At 39.8% G+C, this 22887-nt stretch overlaps 4 protein-coding genes across 5 annotated transcripts; 2 read left to right on the top strand and 2 right to left on the bottom strand.

Annotated features, from left to right (window-relative positions):
- Window positions 1-103: 103 nt before the first annotated feature.
- Window positions 104-4077, bottom strand: gtf2b (general transcription factor IIB). The gene is made up of 7 exons (XM_084706932.1): window positions 3953-4077; window positions 2796-2908; window positions 1988-2121; window positions 1673-1819; window positions 1398-1527; window positions 984-1265; window positions 104-769 (listed from the first exon to the last, which is right to left on the bottom strand). Exons 1-7 carry the CDS (start codon window positions 3967-3969, stop codon window positions 636-638), a joined length of 957 nt encoding a protein of 318 aa, XP_084563058.1. The 5' UTR covers window positions 3970-4077; the 3' UTR covers window positions 104-635.
- A 1732-nt stretch (window positions 4078-5809) lies between these two features.
- On the top strand, window positions 5810-11206 carry lrrc8da (leucine rich repeat containing 8 VRAC subunit Da). The gene is made up of 2 exons (XM_084706924.1): window positions 5810-6249; window positions 7707-11206. Coding segments are annotated over exons 1-2 (2559 nt in total). The 5' UTR covers window positions 5810-6248; the 3' UTR covers window positions 10265-11206.
- A 1261-nt stretch (window positions 11207-12467) lies between these two features.
- On the top strand, window positions 12468-15645 carry znf326 (zinc finger protein 326). 2 transcript variants are annotated; one of them, XM_084706931.1, is made up of 10 exons: window positions 12468-12706; window positions 13068-13160; window positions 13329-13650; window positions 13949-14015; window positions 14199-14271; window positions 14384-14528; window positions 14610-14670; window positions 14836-14966; window positions 15171-15260; window positions 15346-15645. In XM_084706931.1, exons 1-10 carry the CDS (start codon window positions 12630-12632, stop codon window positions 15364-15366), a joined length of 1080 nt encoding a protein of 359 aa, XP_084563057.1. In that variant the 5' UTR covers window positions 12468-12629; the 3' UTR covers window positions 15367-15645. The 2 variants fall into 2 exon arrangements, with proteins under 2 accessions (XP_084563057.1, XP_084563056.1); XM_084706930.1 differs by having other exon boundaries at window positions 14381-14528.
- On the bottom strand, window positions 15629-22215 carry znf644a (zinc finger protein 644a). The gene is made up of 6 exons (XM_084706921.1): window positions 22083-22215; window positions 18352-20992; window positions 17664-18242; window positions 17430-17555; window positions 17212-17314; window positions 15629-16825 (listed from the first exon to the last, which is right to left on the bottom strand). The coding sequence occupies exons 2-6, from the start codon at window positions 20975-20977 to the stop codon at window positions 16630-16632; spliced, it is 3630 nt and encodes a 1209-aa protein (XP_084563047.1). The 5' UTR covers window positions 20978-20992; window positions 22083-22215; the 3' UTR covers window positions 15629-16629.
- Window positions 22216-22887: the final 672 nt, after the last annotated feature.

Here is a 22887-nt window from a genome sequence, read left to right as displayed (position 1 = left end):
TAAGTGGATGAAGGTTTAAGCCTTGGCCAAGGAAATTGTCTTCAGATATACCTCTGGCAGTACAGTGAGTTGTAAGGTAATTGCCCTTTTCACAGCTGACAAATTATATTTGAAATATTTTTTAATTGAATTCCAAGATTTACAAAAGGTATCTGACATTAAACATGAGTTTCTAAACCAAATAGTGGGCGTAGACAAGAAACATAAAATGTTCAGTAAACAAAGTTTAATATTCAGTTCACATGGTGTTTCATTATGCTTTTCTGAAAAGCACTTCATTTTTAATTTACTTAGTACAATGCAAACAAGCTAACAAAATAGAACCTGCTCATTTCCTACAAAAGAAAGTATACAGTATGAAATCAGCCTAAATTGCAAGCATCAATTACATTCTCACTTGGACATATATACAGTATATATACACTCAAATGAAATCCTGTAAGTACAGTCTGCAAATCTGTTTAATTTGAGTATTGGAATGTGTTTCCTGTACTTGTCTGTATTCTGGCAAAAGTGCCTTGACAAAGGCTTGAAGTCTTAATAAACAAGGTAGAAAGAGAAACCTTTGAAATCCAACGTAAAATAAAGGACCCTAAAAATACAGCAGAAAGTGTTGTGTCATTAGAGTGCGGTCCTTACAGCTGGGGAAGTTTGTCCACAGGGGTGTCGAATTTGAAGTCTGGGGGGAAGAGGTCTGCGGCGCGTGGGTAGATCAGTCGATACGACTGCCTGATCGTGACATCCGCCACACCGGCTATGTCACCAATCTCTGTTCAAATTCCAGAAGCAAGAAATGACTACTGCTGTATTTTGCTCATAAAGCGACTGAAATATTACACTACAATAAAATATCCATATTAACAACCTTAAAAAAAAGGATACAAGAGTATTTTTGCATGGTTACTTCTGTAACCAGTCACTCCCCCCCCCCACCCTGCCCAACAGAAACTCTCATCCTACATCTCACTCCACAGCCTCCTCACCTTTCTGGGTCTTCTTCTCTGCGGAGGCCTGGGAGGCCATGTAGATGGCAGCTGCGGCCACAGAGATGGGGCTGCGCCCGGGCACCAGGTCCAGCTCCACCGCCTTCCTGGCAATGTAGGTGGCCGCCATCTGAACCTGCTTGGGCAGGCCGAGGTTGGAGCAGAAGCGGGACATGAAGTCTCCTGTGGTGATCAGGTCCACGCTGGTCTCCAGGGCCTTCAGGATCAGCTTGAAGCAGCGGCCAATCTCCTTCTTGGAGATGCGAGACACGGCACAGATTTCTGTGGGGAGGAATAGGGTGGGTTTGACAACTTGAGGTTGAATGAGGTGAACATCATCACTTCAGGACTATACTCTCATAGGATTCAATCTATTTTCTCAGAATGTTATAAAAGGTTCAGATCTGTATATACCTTTAAATGTCCTAGGCACTCCCTCCTGTCTGCAGGCGATGTAAAGGCAGGCTGAGGCAATGGCATCGTTACTCCGTCCCTTCAGGCTCTTCTGTTCATATACTTGCTTGAATAGGTTATTTGTTCTGTCCTGCAGGTCAGAAATAACATGTTATTCTAGGTAGTAGGAACAAATTGGTTTCTACTCATCATGGCATTGTCAACTGCATTGATCCATAGACATCAGTGAATATTCAGTATATGACATAGCATATTCCTAAACTAATGCCACTCACTATAATGTTTCTTGGCAGGTTGATCCTATCTGCCATAGTGGTAATCTCTTTGAAGGCATTTAGCATGGCCCGGTCTGAACTGCTCATGGTCCGGCGATTCTGATATTTTGAGTTGCCGAACTCGTCAAAGCTAGCTGCTCCTGTTCCCTGTTGAGACAGACATTGTTTGAGGAATTGAAATTAGGAAGAAAAAAAAAAAACATGGATATCTACCACACTTGTGCAATCACTAACAGGACTTTTCATTGCGTTCTACTAGATGGCTTGAGCCAAGCTTGTGTGGCGCTAGATTGGGAGGCCATCCCACTGAGGTACCTTGCTTATCATGGTGGTCAGGTCTCCTCCGTTGAGCAGTGGGTTCTGAGCATCACCCACTCTGGACGGATCTTTGGTGGCTTTCTCATTGGTGAAAGTCCTCCACTCTGAACCCACATCAATGACTCTGTCACCTTTAGAGGAACAATTCAAAGCTTTTAGGTATTGTTATCTTCCTTACATTTTCATATATATATATAACCTATCTGTTGATTCCCATAATACCCTTTATCAGTCTCACTCTCACCCTTGACTTGTATTCTGCTTATCTTATCTTTTAAGGACAGGACACAGTTTGGAATAGATGTTCAAATGTGTATGAAAACAGAGTTAAAGACATAACATTTTAAAAAGAACCAAACATGCCAGCAGTCAGTAATAAAAACAAATGTTGGTTTTCCCCCTTTGTTCTCCTCCATTGCATTACGCCCTGCACTTATCAGGATGACCAGAAGATGGCGCCCTTTTCACATTAGAAGCAACTAGATACTTTCCTTTGTCCATCTCTGTATTTCCTCCTCATTTATGATGTTATCAGGTGAAAACACTGCCGAGTCAGGGATTAGATTTCTGGTCTAAATCCTATGAGCCTCCTGTACACATTAATCCTACTAATATAGAACTGATGTGACGTCATATGACTTTATCCCCAATGATTTTGAGTTCCTTCAGGCCTCATTAGTAGTTGTGATGTTCATGTACACAACTCTGTTGCAACCTATTAACCTGTGATGCTGTTGACCTCATGCATGAATCAGCATCCAGCTAGATAGCCTTTTTCTGTGAGGTTGTTAAGACATTGACTCACCTACTACAAGGCCACATTCAGGGCAGATCATGTCTCCTGCCCTGTAGTCTTCCACCAGCAGGGCATCTGGATGGTTGGGACATTGCACCTTGGGAAGGGCAAGAGCATCTCCGCTACAGGAAGGAAAATATGCCAGAGATCAGCTGCTTGGCCAAACCCTTGACTCCTAATCCTGTTCATAAGCAATACAATATGTGGAATCAGCTTATTTTACCTAGATTTGAATATTCACAATATTTGTGAAAGCGACCTTTAAGTTAAAGTGTCAGTGTCGAAGAGCAACTTCATCATTCACTGGCACTCAACACCACACCTGAAGTAACCTTGACAAGGTTTGACACTGGTGATGTTTTAGGCTTTTGCCAACATTACTGATCAAATGTTGCACTTAAACATCCGCCCAGCTACACTGAGTTCTGAATAACGTGTTCATATGCACTCTAAGAGCATGTCTCGAACAAAGTACGTGTGTGTGTGTGTGTTGGCTAGTAGTAGCTGAACGGGTTTCCTTTCCAGGATCAGAATATTGCCGGTGTTGTGGCCTAGAACGCATTTGAAGCTTGGATATGTAGCCCACATCCCAGCAACAGCCCAAAATTCAACATAATGTGACACCAAGCAACAGATGTACGTATAATTTATTATTTACCCAGCTAGATAAGGATTTCAGACAGGGTCACAGTATAAATTGTCATTACCAATGCCAATAGCTATGTAGGTAAAGGAGCTGGCTCAATCAGTTTCGGGACAGGTACTGTAGACTAGATTTAGTGGCTTGCCCTCAAACTGATTTTCATGTAATTTTGCCACAAACTGTAAATGTTATCTCCGCACATACGTACATCATAATAACAATTTAAAATTAGATTTTAAAAGGATTATCCAATTATCTTAGTTAACGTTCTCCACAATAGTTGCAGAGACGGGAGGTAAAAGATAGCAGCTGCTAGCTAGCTACAGTAGAGCTAACGTTAGCGATAGTAATGATGTTGACAAGAGACGGTCAGCGACATTTTGCTATTGTAATTTGCGCAGTAGCTGTTTAAATATTGCCAAAATCAGAACGACGGCCAGTTTGTATATAAACTGTGAGGTAGACATAAAAGTGCCAATCAGTAAGTTTTACATTAACGTTAGACAACATGAATTGTACACACCGGCTCGTCGACGCCATGTTACTTCGCTTTATTTCTGTCAGCAAACTGTCCTGTAGCTACAATGGCTTCCTCGCCCTCTATTTATGGGTTTTCAGCTCACGTGTTTACACGAGGACGGAAAGCGGAAGGTTCAATTTTATTCCAAACGTAATTCTTAAATGTTGTCCAAAACGACTGTCCTTGTAAATCGTGTGCAAAACAAACTCAACTTAAGCAAAAGGAGATGAACACAACTTTTTCTACTGAAAAGTAGAATACAAATAAATAATACCATCCTTAATTTCTCCTCAGCTGTTTCACTGTGTGTAAGCTGTGTGTAACAATGTTGGCTTATTGCATGACACTAAGTTAGTTATTGTGAAACCATCTGTGACGATATCCTATGAAAAGATATGTGACTGTGTCACTGTGGCCTTCAACAATCAGAATTAAGACAGTCAAATACAGTCTTGCTGTATGTCAGCACACTGGCCTGCTTATGAAGTCAGCATTGTTTTTATGTACCAGCCTGTGCTTCTATCCCTGTGCACGTCACACTGTTCCTTAGATGTTTATCCACACAGTGAATCTCTTTAGTCCTTTTGGAGACAAGACACATCACACTTAAAAACTCTTCAATACTTAATTGAATACCAGTCTTACTTTGGGTAAATATTCCTATCTGTATGACAACATGAGGTCTTACTATGTCATATAACAGCATACAAAACTCCATACATACTACATACAGCAAACAAATACATACTACTGAATTATTTTGCTGGTGTTTAGTACTATAGTAGGAAACAATATTAGGGACTGTTATGAATTGCCAAGGGTAGATGTGGAGTGTTTATGGGCCTATTATCAACTGTGCCATTTATGCAAATTCATAAAGAACAGATATGTTTCAGATGTTCCATAAGACAATCCAAATGGTAGGTGTGCCTGCAGAGCTTGACAGTGATTTGTGTGTTATTGCACAGTCACGTTATTCGTTGAAAGGTGAGAGCCTCTATTTTGAATAATTTACCTTGCATTCAGCCCTTTGTCAACAGTGACCTGGTTGCTAGGACATCTGGGTAAGTCTACTGCCGCCCCTGGGAGACAGGCCTAATTACATGTTGGCTACACCCAGTCCCACCACTGTAACCCATGGAGGTATCATAATGACCATGATCGTTTGCACCTCATCCGCAGCCATATGCCCCATATGTCAGATTTCTGTGAGTTTGACCCCATCTGCAGATAGAATCAGAGCAGTTACACAACCATAAACCTTGTTCAGTATAATAACAGTAGGAGAGTGCCATGTATTTAACAGCCACATGGTTGTGTAATTAATATAAGATAAATGTGTAAATGGTTGTGTAATTAATATAAGATAAATGTGTAAATGGTCACTGTAGCACGTATTGCAGTATGACTTTTGTATATAATACACCTTAAAGCTAGTTTACCTCCATACTCCCTTATGCATATGTTTTCATTTCCTTTCTCGGAGAACAGACTACAGGTTTAATTGGAAGGAGGGCTGCTTGTTCTCATCACATTATCTGGCCAGGACCGGTTAAAACCTGTACTGACCTCAGGAGACACTTCCTCTTTGCCTTGTTTCGGTACAGCAAGCAACCAAATCCAGACACAGCTGGAACTTCAGCATGGCTTCAGTCAGCAGAGTTTCACCCTGGGTCCTAAATTCCTATTCGACAATAAGCAAAAAATTGACTTCACCGGATATTTCAAACCACAGGTGTACCTGGCTATAGCCCACAGTAGCATCGACACAACAAGTGATAAACACAGTGTACTTTTTAACTAAGCAATTTGCATGAGTGCCTGATATGTTATGCGACTCTAAGTCTCAGACGCATAGCTGGGCTGCAGGAGAAAGTAGACGTCAGGGCACGACCTTAACCGTAGCCAAATCTAAAAATGACTTGCATCCGAGCCTGAGACATTGATAGAGACTGTTGCCGTGTGAGATAAGCAAATTGTGACTTTCGGACGTTGAACTAGTCCATGCCCACCAATAAGAAACGGCGCTAATAACGCTCTCAACGGGTTTTTTTTTTATGGACCACCCTTTTCTTGGAGTTACATGCGCACGGTGGCTGACCTGGCTGTTCACCACGCCGCAGCTAGTGTGTCTCAGGTAGCTTTTGTAGCTCAGTGGGGAATGTTTCCGACAATCGCATGGTTACGGGAAAATGTTTCGACTCCTTGATGCGTAGGCTACAATATTGAAAGCATGAAGAAAACTGGAATTTAAAATACAAATATCAAATAAGTTAACGTAGGATAGCTAACCACGGAAAGTAAGTATGGTAGATCTTTATTTCCTCACAGACTTTCTGGAACAAAGTAGTGTCACGCCTTTAGTATGTTTTATTAGATTACAAAATAACCAGTGTGGTTGTGCAGAGACAGATTGCCTCACTCGCTGCTAAGCAAATTGGTAAAATAAGTAAAGGCGCACTGCCAATGTTTAACGTTGAGCACATGCTTATTTTTTAGTCACCTATGTACAGTGAGTCACTTGACCTCAGACAAGAATGTAAAAGTTCCTGTGGAAGACTTCTCGATATTTTCTCGGTATAATTGTAGGCCTATTTCATTGTCTTTTTACATTTTCCTTAGTTGACTATTCCCAATAATGTAGTGCTTTTTGTTTAACCGGTTCTGTCCAACCATTTCCCCCCTGTCAAAACATCATCTTGTTTTTAGGCCTCTATGTTCAAGTGACGTATCTTTTGGCATGGCGCTACACAAAATGACCAAATATGTTATGCATGTTAAGTCTTATTCAAAAACTATTAAATGAAAAACGCTTTATACATTGGATCAATGCACCTGACAATAATCATATTTTATAAGAAGGCTAACACAAGGAGAAAACGTATCAGTCTAATAACAATCTCTCATAACAATCTCTTCAAACCCCAAGTTTTGTGGTTGACGGTAACTATTGAACAAACTGATGCTACACCCCTAAGAAGCAAAACCAGGAAATACATAAAAAATAGAAATAGGGCCACTAGCACCCCTCCTACAAATGAAACATGTGCATGCCAAACTTCTCAATTGCTCACAAGAGTTAGTAGACCTGCACCAAATCATCCAGTAGATAAACCAGAATATAAAATTGTTGGTTGCCTAGAGACATCAAATATTCATAGCTACAGGTACTTTTAGGATGTTTCAAACTAAAAATGTCTGCATTGTACTGACCAAACCCAAATGTTAAAATAGCTCACAATACAAACTTTTCCCGTCAGCTGGCAATCTATTAAAACTTTCAAATCTTCTCCAGTGAAACACTCTAGTTTAGCCAACAAAACAAACGATACTACAGGCACCCAACAGGAAATGCAAAAATAGCATGTTGAAAAGTTTTTTCAGCGCCAAAAGGAATGCAACCATGGTCATGTTTGTGTATGAACTCTAAAGTGAGCAATGATCTGAAATTATCCTGCCAGACATTTCAGTATCTACATGTTGTAACTAGTCTAGGTAGATTTTGTAAAATGCTTTCACGTCTTGAATAGAAGCAAGCTACACATACTGTCACACTGGTGGAATAGTTGAAGATTTATAACCCATTAGCAACTATGGTTAATTACAATTTTTCTAATGAAGCTAATATATTTGCACATACACAACGTACAAAAGTCTAATCTGAAAAGTGGTTTACTTTTCTTATTTAAGTATGCCTTCTTTTGTTGTCGAAAGTGCTCTAATTTGAAACTAAATACTCTGTATTCTTCAATTTCAGTGATGTTTACCCTGACAGAGGTAGCCTCGTTAAATGACATCCAGCCAACCTACCGCATACTGAAGCCATGGTGGGATGTGTTCATGGACTACCTGGGGGTGGTCATGCTCATGTTGGCTATCTTCGCCATGACGATGCAGATCACAAAGGACCAGGTGGCTTGCCTGCCTTGCCTGGAGGAGGTGGAGGAGACGGCATATTCAAATTCCTTCACCACACAAAGTCCACTGGAAAGTACACCATCGGCTGCCAGCAGGACCACAGTGGTTTCTGCCCCTCTGCCCACAAAAGATCTACCAGACAGTGCTGTCCATGAGATTCACGTCACTCACACACATACTGCCATGAAAGCGGAGAGAATAGTTGGACAACCCGAGCCAACGGGGATCAGAACTAATTTAGATTATCAACAGTACATTTTTGTCAACCAAATGTGTTACCATGTTGCCTTGCCCTGGTACTCCAAGTACTTCCCTTACCTCACTCTTATCCATACCATTGTGCTTATGGTCAGCAGCAACTTCTGGTTTAAGTACCCAAAGACAAGTTCAAAGATAGAGCACTTTGTGTCCATTTTGGGCCGGTGCTTTGAATCTCCTTGGACTACAAAGGCTCTGTCTGAAACAGCTTGTGAGGACTCTGAGGAGAATAAACAGAGACTGACAGGCACTTCTTCAGCACCAAAACAGATGTCATCGGAAGGTAAAGAAGGGACTAACGACAGCCCGTCTACTCCTATGCTGGCTGGAGTGAAATTCTCGGCAGATAAGCCCCTCACTGAGATCCCAAGCATGACCATCCTGGACAAAAAAGATGGAGAGCAGGCTAAAGCTCTTTTTGAAAAAGTGAGGAAATTTCGTGCTCATGTGGAGGACAGCGATTTTATCTACAAGCTTTATGTAGCCCAGACAGTTGTCAAAACGTTCAAGTTCATTTTGATCTTGTCCTACACATCAACCTTCATGGCATCTATTGATTTTAAGCATGTATGTAAACCTGACAAAGAATTTAAGAATTTAACCGGATACTCTCAGTTTATTTGCACACACAACATGGCTTTTATGCTAAAAAAGCTTCTTATTAGCTACATGGCTCTCATAATGATCTATGGGATGATATGTTTGTATACTCTTTTTTGGTTGTTCAGGCGACCCCTTAAAGAGTACTCATTTGAGAAAGTCAGAGAGGAGAGTAGCTTTAGTGACATTCCTGATGTCAAGAATGACTTTGCCTTCCTCTTACACATGGTTGATCAGTATGACCAGTTGTATTCCAAACGGTTTGGTGTATTCCTCTCTGAGGTCAGTGAAAATAAACTGAGAGAAATCAGTTTGAATCATGAATGGACTTTTGAGAAACTGAGACAACATGTAACCCGAAATGCCCAAGACCAGCAGGAGCTTCATCTTTTCATGCTCTCTGGTCTCCCCAATGCAGTGTTTGACCTCACCGATCTGGAAGTGCTTAAACTGGAGCTGATTCCAGAGGTCAGGTTCTCAGCAAAGCTCTCACAAATGACTAGTTTGCAGGAGCTACATCTCTGCCACTGCCCGGCCAAAGTGGAGCAGACAGCATTCGGCTTTCTTCGCGACCATCTCCGCTGCCTTTATGTGAAGTTCACAGATGTTGCTGAGATTCCCGCATGGGTTTATCTATTGAGAAGCTTAAGGGAGCTTAATTTAGTTGGGAATTTAAGCTCTGAAAATAACAAAATGATTGGAATGGAGTCCCTTAGAGATTTAAGACATCTCAAGACATTGTACCTGAAGAGCAACCTCACCAAAATGCCCTCAAACCTCACTGAGCTGTCTCCTCACCTGATTAAACTTGTGGTGCACAACGATGGTACAAAACTTTTGGTTCTAAACAGCCTCAAGAAAATGACAAACCTTGCCGAGCTGGAGCTGCACAACTGTGAATTGGAGAGAATCCCCCATGCTATTTTTAGCTTGACAAACCTTCAAGAGCTGGACCTCAAATCCAACAGTATTCGCACTATCGAGGAAGTCATCAGCTTTCAGCACCTCAAAAGATTGACTTGCCTCAAACTGTGGCATAACAAAATCATAACCATTCCAGCATCCATAGGCCAGGTCAAATGTTTGGAGTCATTGCACCTCTCCCATAACAAACTGGAGACCCTCCCCATGGCCCTTTTCCATCTCCCCAAGCTCCGGCACCTGGACATCAGTCATAACTCCATCACAGTGATCCCTCCAGATGTAGGTCTGCTGCAGAATCTCCAGCACCTTGCCATCAACTCAAACAAGATAGAGATACTTCCCAAACAGCTGTTCCGGTGCACAAAGCTGAAGGTCTTGTGTCTGGCAAACAATGCCCTTTCCACAATGCCCGAGACTGTAGGGCAGCTGGTGCAGCTCACCCAGCTGGAGCTGAGAGGAAATTGTCTAGACCGCCTGCCCACACAACTGGGGAATTGTCGACTTCTTCGTAAAAACAGCCTCATTGTTGAGGACCACCTTTTTGACGCTTTGCCTGTGGAGGTCAAAGAGAGTATGAGTCGGGAAACCAATGTGTCCTTTGCTAGTGGCTTATAGCACAGTATCACAATAATAGCACCCCAAAGGTTTAAGCCTTCAAGCCCTTATTGTGGAGGGATTTACTTAATTTGTATTAATAATATTAACTGTAGCAACTTTTACAGATTATTCAAATGTATAGTTTTAGTTGTACTATATTGTCCTAATTAAGTTCAGTTATTGACATTCAAGTTTCTGTCATGTTAAAGATATAGCTGATAGCTAGTGTTTTGTTTGGTTTTCTAATATTGTTTGCTGTAATTATTTTAGATTTATATAGCATTTATTGTATATAATACTCAGGTATAACCATGGGAAACAATATTTTGCCTTAACTGCTGCTATTTCTCAGAGCTTTCATACTTTAGGCCAAATTATTTCAGTCTTATCCACAGTACAATTTTTATCTTTCAGAAAGTAAACAAAAAAAGGGTCTCCTTTGAGTAGTAATTCACTTGTGTTACAAACACCACATTTATTTGATCCCTCAGTGAAATCTAGTAGTCATGGCATCTTGACAGTGTGACAGTTGGTGTGTGATGATAAGACGTCGGAAGCTCCTAAGGATAGCATTTTCAGTTTAGGTGTTTTGTGCAAGGAGATACAGCTGAACTGGCTCTCATGGTAGGAATGGTGTGCTTTATATTGGAATGCAACCCAAAGAACAATGTTTGTTTAGAGATTGAATGTTTAAGGATAACACTCCTGTTGGAAATATGATCAGTCAAAGAGGGAGGCAGATTTGATCGGACTTGGTTATCATGTTTTCCAAAGAGTTTAAATGAGGATAAACATTGATCCAGTTACTATACATTATACAATGGAGTCACATTTATGCTATTGATTGTATTTCTGTATGTAAGTGTTCACAGGTACACAAGCTTTACCATTGCTCATTACTGATCATAATACTCTTAAATCCATAAATGTATGGATCAATAAAGATTGATTTTAGATGCACTTTCTGTAATGTTGCTTGTCATTTATTTAAGGTATTTATTTGAATCCATTACTATAAAGATCTTTTGTGTAGCTTACTGACAGCACACAAATCTGTACCAATAATTGATTACTTAGTTACAGTAAGTATTTACAGCAGATATAAAGATTAGGCAATGTTGAAGTGCAATTACATTTGCAATTTCAGCTCCCACTCCTTATTATCTGCAAAAAGTGCGTTCCAGTAAAAAAGTTATGAGTAGGAGATTTTACTCTTTTTGGGGTTTCCTCAAATGCTAGAAGTGTTTTATTAACATGGATAATTATGAAACACAGTGTCAGATTTACTCGAAAAGGCTCATGCATCACAAAATTCAACAAACGTGTTTTATAACCAAACGTGTGGTTATAACCACTAGCAAAATAACCCGTATTATAATTATTCAAGATTTACCTATTTTCCAAAGATTTTTAGCCGTGCGTGAGTATTAACAACATGGATTTAACAAAAAAAAATTGGATTACCAACACTGCGGTTCGAAAGGGTTTTTTCGTTTGACAGCATGTCTAAAATGAGTATTGGAACAATATGGAAGAATACTGCAGGTCTTGTAACGTAACTTGATATCGGGTCGATTTCAGAAGGTACACTCCTAAACAATAGGTGGCAGTAGTCGTACTATCCAGAATAGGAGACTGCTTCAAAGTTCTTTTTCGCTTTGTTGTCGCATTTACGGTTTTGTGAATTCGACTTCAGAATTAGAGCATATCCAAAGAAACAAAATTGAAAAATTTAAACTTATTCTCACACCAACAACAGGAGGCACTGGGGTCGTTTTTAGAAAGAATATACTACTTTCAATGCTTATAATACCGTTTTCAAATATTTACAACAAAAACAGACGATGATATAGCCTACAGTAGGGTCAAAAAGTCTGAGATCATAAATCTAAATTTTTCTATTTTGCATTTGCTTCTTATGTAGGCCTAATACACACATTTCCTTTTAATTACAAATGATAATACCAGTAACAATTTGAGTGAAAAGTTGAATCTTTGACAATATGAATTTCAGAACATTTTAGTATTTGGTATCCCGTTTTTATGCATCAATGACGTGCATGGAAAAATCAGATGACCCATGTTATATCTCACAGGGTCCAGAGACAAGTTTTTCAACACCAGTCATCAATTGAGGCTGTAGTAAATGTATCCATGCATGCATCGATTTTGTCTCGTGACATTTATTTTGAAATTTTTTAAACCAAAAGAATACCGGAAATTAGATCTTTATTAAGGCTGCATTCACAGAAGCTCTGGCTTGATAATGAACAGTTGTCATTTGATCTAGTAGTTCCTAAGCAGGCTTGGAAGCTTACTTCACTTAAGTAGGCCTAACTTCAGAATGTACATTTAGTCTATTCAACTCTAACTGTGAATTATAATGATTCGCCGAAATCACGACTCTTTTTATGGGCCACCGAAGGGGGTCGATTCATCCGATCGGTATGCCCCTGAAAGGTACTAAAGAAAGCTAGATGGCTGAATGTGTGTACAGTGTACGAAAGCTTATCTTCTTATAGAGTTGTTAGCTTGTGGTACACGTATGAATAATGTTATAGCTTGCTACAGTCTTTTATTTGGATCTGTTGTTGACAATCAGTCTTGTGCTAACGAGCTAGCTAGATAATTTGAGACCATTAAACAACAACAAATAATTGTAGGACTAGCAAGCTTTGTATACCGCGGAGGAACAGTAGGCAAGTCCCTCAAACACATTAGCCAGTTGGCTACGCCATAAACATAATTGTCCAGTTATTTATATAATTAATGATTGTCAAAAAACATGGATATCCTTCTCTTCTTTTTCTTGATTCAATAGAACAGCTACAAGCTCTGCTTATATTCATTCCACAAGACACCCAACCTTTAACCCATCGTCGTTTAACTCCCAGAACAATAACAGCCCTGAAAGGTATGGAACTTACCTGTATGTTTTTTATTTATCTAGTTCTACACAACATTTAATAACTCACAGTCTTTGTTTTTATTCGTTTTAAAGGAGCACATTGTGTATAAAGTGATAAGAGTACACTAGAGATTGGGTTGCATACACTCTTTGATGCCCATATAATTTCCCCAGGGGTGAGCTTTACGACCCATATGAACCTGGCTCTTCAGAATCTGAATCGGAGGGTAATGAGGAACATCGACATGTCAGTAAGCGAGGTCATTATAGACATGGCTATGAAGGCACTCCGTTAAGCAGAGGACGTCAGGAAAACTTTCTTTGGGACTCCACATACTCGAGGACTGGCTCCAGACCAGACCAGTCAAGCCATGGCCATGGCCCCTCAACCCAGCCAAGGGCCACGCCAGGGGCCCCACTTTTCCCCCAGAATGTTTATGGAGGACGAGGAGTGAACGGGGTAGAAACCTCCTCTGCCGTCATCCCTGACATCGAGGTGAGAGGAAGGTACTAGTTGATGCCTCCCGTGCACATACTATTCTGTTTCGGAGCAATACTGATGAAAAAAACGGAATATTCTCCTTGACTAATATGATCGTTTCAGTACAGTAAAGTTGTACTTAATTAAGATTGCCATGGGGACATTAGACATAGCTATGATCATAGCAATCCTGTTGTCTATAAAGCGTTCAACCTGAAACCTCAGTTACTGCTGGAATTATAAACCCCTATGACCATGTTGGTAAAGCAATTAGCTATGTGCCCTATTTAACCTGTGATGGTTTTACCCATAGAGAGCAACTGATCCTCTACCCAGATTAGAGGTTGACTATCAGCATCAATCAGGATTTGGTGCTACAGGTAAAATGTTAACCATATCTACTGTCAAACATATTTGGACAGATAAACAAGGTGTACCTTCAAAGTCCTCTCAGGTCCTGTGTTTGTTTATAAATAACAATTGGGTAAATACATTTTGACATTCTGCACAGAAAAGGGAGTTGATATGTAACATTTCTGAATGTATGCCTGTTTCATTTTTAGGTGGGGACCAGAGCAACACTCCTTTAAAAGTCTCCAGAAAGAGAAGCAGAGGCCCCACTGAGGAGATTGAGAGGTCAGAACACTGTTATTTCAAATCCAAATCTATCATCATTTACTATAGACAACTGGTTATAGGCTATTGCACCGACTGAACAGGTCTCTTCTTCTTGTTTCTGTTTCAGCAGTCCCTTTTCCTGTGATCTGTGTGAGGTTGAGCTGTCTGAAGCTAAATCCCTTGAGGAGCATTTAGAGTGCAGGAGTCACTGGGAGACCCTTGAGCATATTCAATTGCAGAACAAGTATGATGACATGGCTATTGCGTTTTTACAGGTACGGAAAGCAAGTCAGCTAGTTCTCTCCACTATAAGGTATTGAAAGTACCTGTTTTGATGTTGACTATCTTCCCAATAGGAGTCCATGCTGCACAAAGTCCGGAAAGGTGATCAAGTGATGGATGCTGGCACTTTGGATGGTACTGTATTTCCTTTCTTTTTTTGGTGAATAAATATTTCCTGTAAAACATGTTTGAGAGATGCCTATATTCCCCTATTTATTCATTTTGTGTCCATGTAATCAACTGTGTCATTATCTGAGAATGGAGATGGTTTCTTTACACATTACATTCTTTTGTCCTCAGCATTATGTAAGAAAGACCACATGAGAAAAGTGGAGATGCTCCACTGTGGACCGTGTAAAGTTTACATATCCATGTCTGTGTCCTCTGTACAAAATCACATCAACTCTCAGGAACATTTGAGGAACAAAACGGTAGGAGACATTTTGGATGCTCCCACCGTAATAGCATACCACAGAATCTTAATATTGTTTAATGATTAATTCAGTGTTTGCTGAAATGGATTAAAGCATGTATTTATGGTCTTGGATTGTGTTTGATTTGAATTCTGATCTTGTGAAGACATGTAGTTATTAAGTATACATCATGATACTATCTGCAAATGTTTTCCACTTAAGGTGTTTAAAGTGAAGCAGAAAGATGATTGCCTCACTAGGGCTAAAACCATGATGAAACAACTGACACATCAGTATGCTAAATTCCTTGAGGTAGGTGAATGAATTCCTTCTACATATTACACACAAGTTGTAACAAGTTTTGTTGACAACATTGAAATGGAAATATTTGAAACAGGGTAAAGATCCGTTTGAATAGTGGGAGTGAACAAGATCCATATGAGGAAACGAACATGAACCCTCTTACAGCTGATTATCAAAAAGATTCTGGAAACGGACAAAATGGACAACATTTCTGATGTCAATGTGATGTGCAGTTTTCTGTGCTTTGTGAGGGTTACATTGAAATTGTTAGCTCAAGTACTTTGTCATATTGACTTTTGTCTTGAATAACAAATGTTATTACTTTTATGCCTTTATAATATATCTCAAGTTTAAGGGTTAACAGATGAAACAGTAAATCAATGAGCCATAAGCTTTGTTTTATCATTCAGAACGTCACAAAAATGTTTTCAGCATCATATTTGTATGATATACATTTAAACATAAATTATTTAACACAACATAATTTTTTGAACAGTCAAAAACATTAAATATAGATGACAGTTCTTGATGAAGGGCCACAGTCATCAATGTTATGACTGCATAGTGAGCAAAAGTTGACTGAACACAAACTGTATAGTTGAAATAATGCAGATAACGGTTATTGCAACAAACTATTTCCATCGTAACCTGGCATATGTCTGTTGCTCTTTTTGTTCTCGTCATAACCTTCCAGCTTGGCTGTATACAGTATTGTCAACTTTCAGGTAGATTAGTCATTTTTTTGTAGGGATCCTTTATCCAAGAAACCACAAATAGTCATGGTTCGAACACATTTCAAAATACAAACAAGATTGTATTAGTCACATTTAGTTTCTATGTATAGTAAAAATTTGAATATTTAAACAAGGGAATGAATGCTCCCAGGCTAGACCAAATGAACAAAGACTCATGAGAAATTTGAGGTAAAAGTTGTCCTTGTCAAAAATGGATTTTACACTACGTTACTGCATTAACACGTTAAAATGGTCTGCCTACTTCAAATCATATTCAAAAGATGCAAGTGTGTAACAATTTCCCAAAATTTTAAATGCATTTGTAAAAGGATGGGTATATAACATTTTAACGACCTGATGTTGAATCCTTACTATGTGTGCTTTTTTGAAACACATTTGGTGGAAAGACAATTCTTTATTTAAAAGTCAATGTAAATTATACTTAACATTGTTGACAATGTACTGTACATTTCATGTCCGATTTGACCTCAAGAGTGTTATAGCTAATAAAGAGAATGAAAGTGTGCATGTATGGTTCCTTGTCTGTTGGGCTCAATTATAAAATGTAAAAACTGGTGAAATAACATCCCAGGTACATACACGCACATACAATTTAGTGAGTAAGTTTAAAAGGTCCCAATGGCTTAGGAGGCAGTGTGGGTGGTCAGTGGGAGGTTCTGTTGGTCAGTGGTAGGAGAGGGGGGGTCCTGCGGCAAGGAGGTGACCTCCACCATGCTAGCACCAGTGTGTGGAACACTAGTGTTCATGATGTGCCTCTGGAGATGCTTTATCCAGTCCTCCTGGACCGACAAGGGACCCTGGAAGACTAGGTCACAGAACCTGTATGAGAGAAGAAATGTGAACATTCTGTCTACAATGTACTAGGTTCAAAAAACGTATTTATTGGATGTCATTATTTGCGTACAAAATAATCATGACAAGTTACAATAGGTTGACACATGGCAATGTTCACTATATGGACATCGCAACATTTTGATCCTTCTTTAATGTATATTTTGATTTGTATTGTACATTATCCACAAAAAGAATGTGATGGCATGATGCAGTACTGATGTTTTGTGGGACAAGGAACAAGTCTCAGGTCATTCTTCAAGCCAATCAGTATGATGTTTATTAAACAGTGACATCTTTTTCACAAGCACTTCCCAACACTCAACAGTTTGCAGAAACTGTAATCCAGCTTTTATAAAAATAGACTGCAATACCTGCATGTGAGTCTATACATCTCCTCAGGTGTGTGTGGCACAGGAGATATCTTCTTCTTGGAACCTGGCCTAGACCTTTGCCTCCTTTGTTTACAGTCAAATGCTGAAATCACAGAGATCAATAATTAAGAGTAATAATTTTATATTGCAGTTCAATGGCATTGCAGAGAAATCCATTAACTAGGGTTTCCTTCCAATACTGATGAAAACACACTTACTTGTTCCTTCAAGTAATGCAGTCCTTTTTCTTTTTGCATATGCCCGCAAGTGATTGGACAAGCTAACTCCACTGTGAAAGGTTGCGTTGCAATGGACACACACCTTTCTGTTAAATTCTCCTTTCTCTGTCAATTAAAAGACAAAATCTCATCAGTGGTTAATCATGTAGACATACAGATGTACACATTTAGCAGAAGCCAGTCATGGTTGCACTGTCCAATCATATGTCTTACCAGATGTTGAGTTTGGCAGTGTTGTGGTGGGTCGTGATCCTGTACTGTGTGCGCTTGTGGAAGGACCTACAAAAGCATTTCTTGATGTTTGAGAAGTCCTCAACTTGTCGTCTTGACATTTCCTCTTCTTCAAAATACCTATCAAGGCACTCGAGAGAGAACCTTTAACTTCCAACTTAGTCTCTACCTGCTTCTTTAAAGATGCCTCTGGCAATAATGAAAATGTGGGCAGCACCGATTTGGCATCATTGTAGAGGTTCGGAATAGGATTACGTTTTGAAATTCCAACAGATGGAGATGTCAGACAGTCAACACCAGCCTGCTTTGCAATGGCCTTGAGGCCTTGTGAGGGCTTACGCTTCCTGCCTACAATCTGGAGTGCCCTCTGGAACTCTTTCTTGTCGCGCATAAGTTCCCGAAGCAAACATAGGGGGGACTTGTTCTTGGTTGAGATGGATTTACCAAGGCGTTTCAGATGGCCTCGTATGTGGTTAGACTGTCCAGTCTTGTTGTCAAAAGAGTCTCCACACAATGGACAGGAATGAGAGCTTACAGACCCAGAAGATTCCAACCTAAATGCTAAAACAAAGAATAACAGAGTATTATTTTTACTTGACAAAGCATTCCAGCAAAGCATTGACAAATGTGAGTTTAACCTGAAGAAAGACAGATGGTGAAATTGCTGTACCCTTTTTTAATCGCCTGATTGCTGCCATCCTGCGCCGAATTCGAGGCCTCTTGTCTTGAGAAGCCACTTGTTCTGGTGGTACCACATGACGTGCATTGTAACTCAGTCCAACCCTGTGCAGATGTCCTCTTACATGATTGGATAATCCCACACCTGACTCAAAAACTGCAGGACAGTAAGGGCAAGTCTTTCGCTCCATGTCTAAAGTAGACAAATCAGCATCAGTAAAGTTATTATATGGCACTGAGCTGGACTCGAAGGTCTGTTCGAACACCTGTGTTTCTATGCGTTCTTCTTTGACAACGGGCTTTTGTTGACAATTGCTCCCAGTTTTCAAGATCAAAACTTTTTCCAATGAGCCCTCAGATGTCCCCCTTACTGACATTCTTCTGCTGAAAGTACTACCAATGTCTGAGGTCTCTTGCTTAATTTCAGTTTTGTGAAGAAGTTGGGAACTGGTATATAATTTGGAGTCACTTAATGGCAAAGCTTCCTTTTCATCGCTGTCCTCCATGTCTTCCACCATGTTTTGCCTCTTTGGACTTGGCATATATCTGGATATGATAAAGCAGGACTCTTGGTCAACAGCATTGCGATAAGGGGTGGACATTTTTCTTTTGGAAGGGTACTTCTTTCCAACCTTCTGTTCAAAAACCTGTCTAGAAACATCCTTACTGTTGTGTTTATTGGCATCATAGCCAGAATTTGATACCCTTTTGTCCAGCTTGGAAAATGAAAAACGTTTGTGTCCATTTGAAGAACAATTGGAATTTTCAGAAGGTACTGCCAATACCCCTTTGAAATCACCATCATTGATTTCACCATTAACATCTTGGAACACAGAAAGTTCAGTGGTGACATCAGGTTTTTCCTCCTGCAGAGTTTCATCGCGTCTTTTTTGACGAGACAAGAGAATATTTATTGATTTGTCAAGTTTTGACTCGGTTATCTGAGTTTTGACGTCATTTCGTACTCTATTTACAATGTTGTCCTTCTTGAATAAATCTGATATATCATTAGGTTCACAGGGTGAATTATTTTTCTTTACACCAGTCTTGTTTTCTCTACAGAATTTAGATGTTAATGCCGAAGAGCATGAATCTACTAAAGGGGCTTTACAACTTAGTGAATGCTGCTTAGAAGTTGATTCTGCAATTGTTTCGGTATTCTGCAAAGCTTCATATTCTGCATATGACTGATGATGACGAAGCCCTATGTGATTCTTGAAAACGTTCTTACTTGTGGTGCTGTAGGAACAAATGGTACAGGAGAAAGAAATAGGTGTTTCGTCATTGCATGGCATGAATATACTGTGCTTCTCTGTCTCCTCCTGGTCTTTGCAAACGCTATGCTCTTTGCTCATATGTCTCTCGAGTTCAAACATAGATGCAGCCAAGAAGTTACACTTCTCACAGTCATAGTACCACTTGTCTTTCTCATGAGTCTTTGCATGCTGTACAAAAGTATTTGCACAATTGGTCCCAAAGTTGCACTGAGGGCACTGTAACCTAGCGTTTTTACCTTCATCCTTCAAGTCATTCATCCCCTTAATCTCCTCTATTAGCTTCTCTCTTCTTTCCTCATGTATGGTCATATGCCGCAAAAGTGTGTTGCTATTGCGAAAAGACTGTCCACACTCTTTGCAAATAAAAGGCTTTGGCATGCTGATCTGACTGGGTGGATCTGGGTGACATCTCATATGCCGCTGTAGGTGACTTTTCTCTTTGAAATGAATGGTGCATTTTGTACATGGGAAAAACAGTGGCTCCTCCTCTGAACATGAGTCTGTTGATGGATTCCTCTTCGGCGAGACAAGCCTGCTTTTTTCATGGAGATTTCTGACTGGGACACTGTACTTAAGTTGGACAGACTCAGCAGTTCCATTGGGATGCTGTGCTTTCTTCCCTGTGGGTGATTGTGGCTTTGAACATTTCCTTAATTTTCGTAATGTGTTGATGGGTACTGGGTCTGCTTGACTATCCTCATCTGATATGACCTCTGTTGACTTCAAGCTCAAATTAGGGTAAAGATCCTCTGAAGGATCTACCATCACCACCATGTCCATTTTGCGTTTCCTCCTTTTTTGGCTGGCAGGGGGAGTGAGTTCTGGTTCTGGCCCATCCTCCGCAGGGGAATCATCATGGTTTTCCCACAGGAACTGCATGAATTCTCGCTGAGGGTCCCAGCTAAGGTCATTGGCACTATCATAATTGTCTAATGAGCTCTCTGATGATTCCACATCAAAGCCCCATATTCCTGTAGTGTCAATGTTCTGCACAGTTTTCAACTGAGTGATACTCTTTTCCTCCTCCTTTTCGGTTGACAAGCTTTGGAGATCCACTGACTCCAAAGCTTGGTGTGAAGATGGTCCATTTACCATAGGGCCTCCAGACAACATATCTGTGTTTGAGAGAACATCAAGAACACTGCTATTCTGTGTCACTGAAGACTGGTGCCTGTCAAAAGTGTTCATGTAGGCAATGGGATTTTGCTCCATTGACAATCTACAGGCATTGCTCTTAAACAAGGACATCTGGCTTCTTAATGGTTCTTGAAGGAGATCCAAGGTATTCATAACAGGATCTGCATCTTTGTCTTCCTCATCCATACCAGTAAGATCAGACATGACTCTGAATGGGCTCTAGAAAAGAACAGATGGAACCATGAGAATGCTGTTATAGACTACTGTTAGGATGCTTATTCATAGTGCCGGAGAAGAATAAATGAACTACACATAGATATTGTGAGAAAATAAAACATTACATAGCATGGTCTTGTTTCTACAATTATGAAAAATGTTATGACCATTCTGAGATCAAACAACTAAGAGGTGGAGGCAATTTGAGCAAAATATAGTCTCATAAAAAGCCAAGACAAGATTCTAAAATAGAAGAGGCTACTATTCATGGTAAGGCTACCTTACATCAACCTAACTCCTGATTGACCAATAATAGCCACAGCCTGTACAATGCCAACGCTACTATTAAAACACCTAGTATTTAAATTACATCTGAATACATTTGAGGAATAGCATTATCATGACAGGTGGTAGTCATCCACCATCCTGCCACCTACCAAGATGCTAATTACATTTCAAGTTGGTTTGATAACTAGTTATCAGATCAACAGGGAAATCAATGACACAACAAGTGTCATGATTGCCAAACAATCCTTTCTACACACCAGAGGGACATCATTTCAGGCATACATTGTAGCTAGACACCGATTGTGATAGTAGCTGAAGATAGCCTTTGTCATATGTCACGCAGAGACTGTCAATCACGTAAGCAAGATAATAAATGACATTGATGGCAGCCCTCAACAAAATAACGCATTTGCAATCGTAAAATTGGCCAATAATTAATGTTAATAGCTATTGATAAGCAGCTCGGCAATACATTCTGGCAAGGTAGAAACTTTCAGAACTGTGTCTAGCTAAACTGACCCACTTGGTACAATTAATGGAATCCCAACCTCTGCGTTCAAAAGAACGGCAAGCTAGTAAGGGTTTTTTTAGAGCCCAAGTAGGCAAAGGTGCTCCAGCTAGCTGAAGGCGAAGCAGGCTAGCCTTTTCTCGGTAATCATGATGATGTGTTGTTAGATGCTTGCAGTAGATGGCTAGCTAACGAGTCTTTTTATGTTCAATACTAAAACCAATACCATAAAAACATCAGCTATGCCTTGGCAATAATACACATGACTACATTGTAGAAGAATATAGTCAACATCACCTCTGTACGATGTAAATACAGTCAATGTGCACTTTAACCGCTGCATTGAATTATTTCTCACTTTCGTCTTCCATCCATTGCACAGTCGCCATTTTCCTCAGTGGTCTGTGCGGACTAAACCATTGATAAGAGAGGGTACACGAACAACAATACTGTCAAATTCCAATGTAACGTTTAGATTTACAAACCTCCCTTACTACAAAAAGTTCACAGTCTCCAAACGGTTTGGTATAATGTTGTCTTTTATTACATAAACAGCAACTGATGTCGTATTTATTGATGCCCTAGTAAAACTTTGCCCCCCAAAGAAAAATATAGTTTTATCCAACTAGGTGGTATGAAATATCCCGAGTTAATTACAATCTATTTAGTTAGAAGGTATTAGATTTGGGTTAATAATAAATCACAATTGTTGATACAACTCATAATAATGGTGGATTAAAATGGCGCGCCCAATATTGGTATTGACATTTTCCGTTTTCACTCTGGTAAACCACCATTGTCCACAAACACATAATTGCAAGATCAGTGCCAGTGACAAAGAATTGTTAAATTGTAACGTTGAATTATAGCCTAATCCAGATTTTATTATTTATTTTTTGGGTGCATATATGAGGACCAATCAAAACAATCTATAATGAATATGCTACTTTATTACTTTCCATTGGATACCTCAAGTAGCCTACAACCTTACATTTTCTCTCAAATCAATCAGTAAAATACAAATGAGTTCTGTGGTTGAAAGGTCCACCCAAAAATATTTTACAAATGGCATACCGACGGGAGCGAATCCTGGGAGTTGAAT

Source organism: Hypomesus nipponensis, chromosome 10 (genome assembly GCF_054491055.1).
Source record: "Hypomesus nipponensis isolate SF chromosome 10, ASM5449105v1, whole genome shotgun sequence".
Taxonomy (NCBI): domain Eukaryota; kingdom Metazoa; phylum Chordata; class Actinopteri; order Osmeriformes; family Osmeridae; genus Hypomesus; species Hypomesus nipponensis.
Note: the sequence above shows the minus strand (reverse complement) of the source record. Positions and strands in the feature narration are given on the sequence as shown.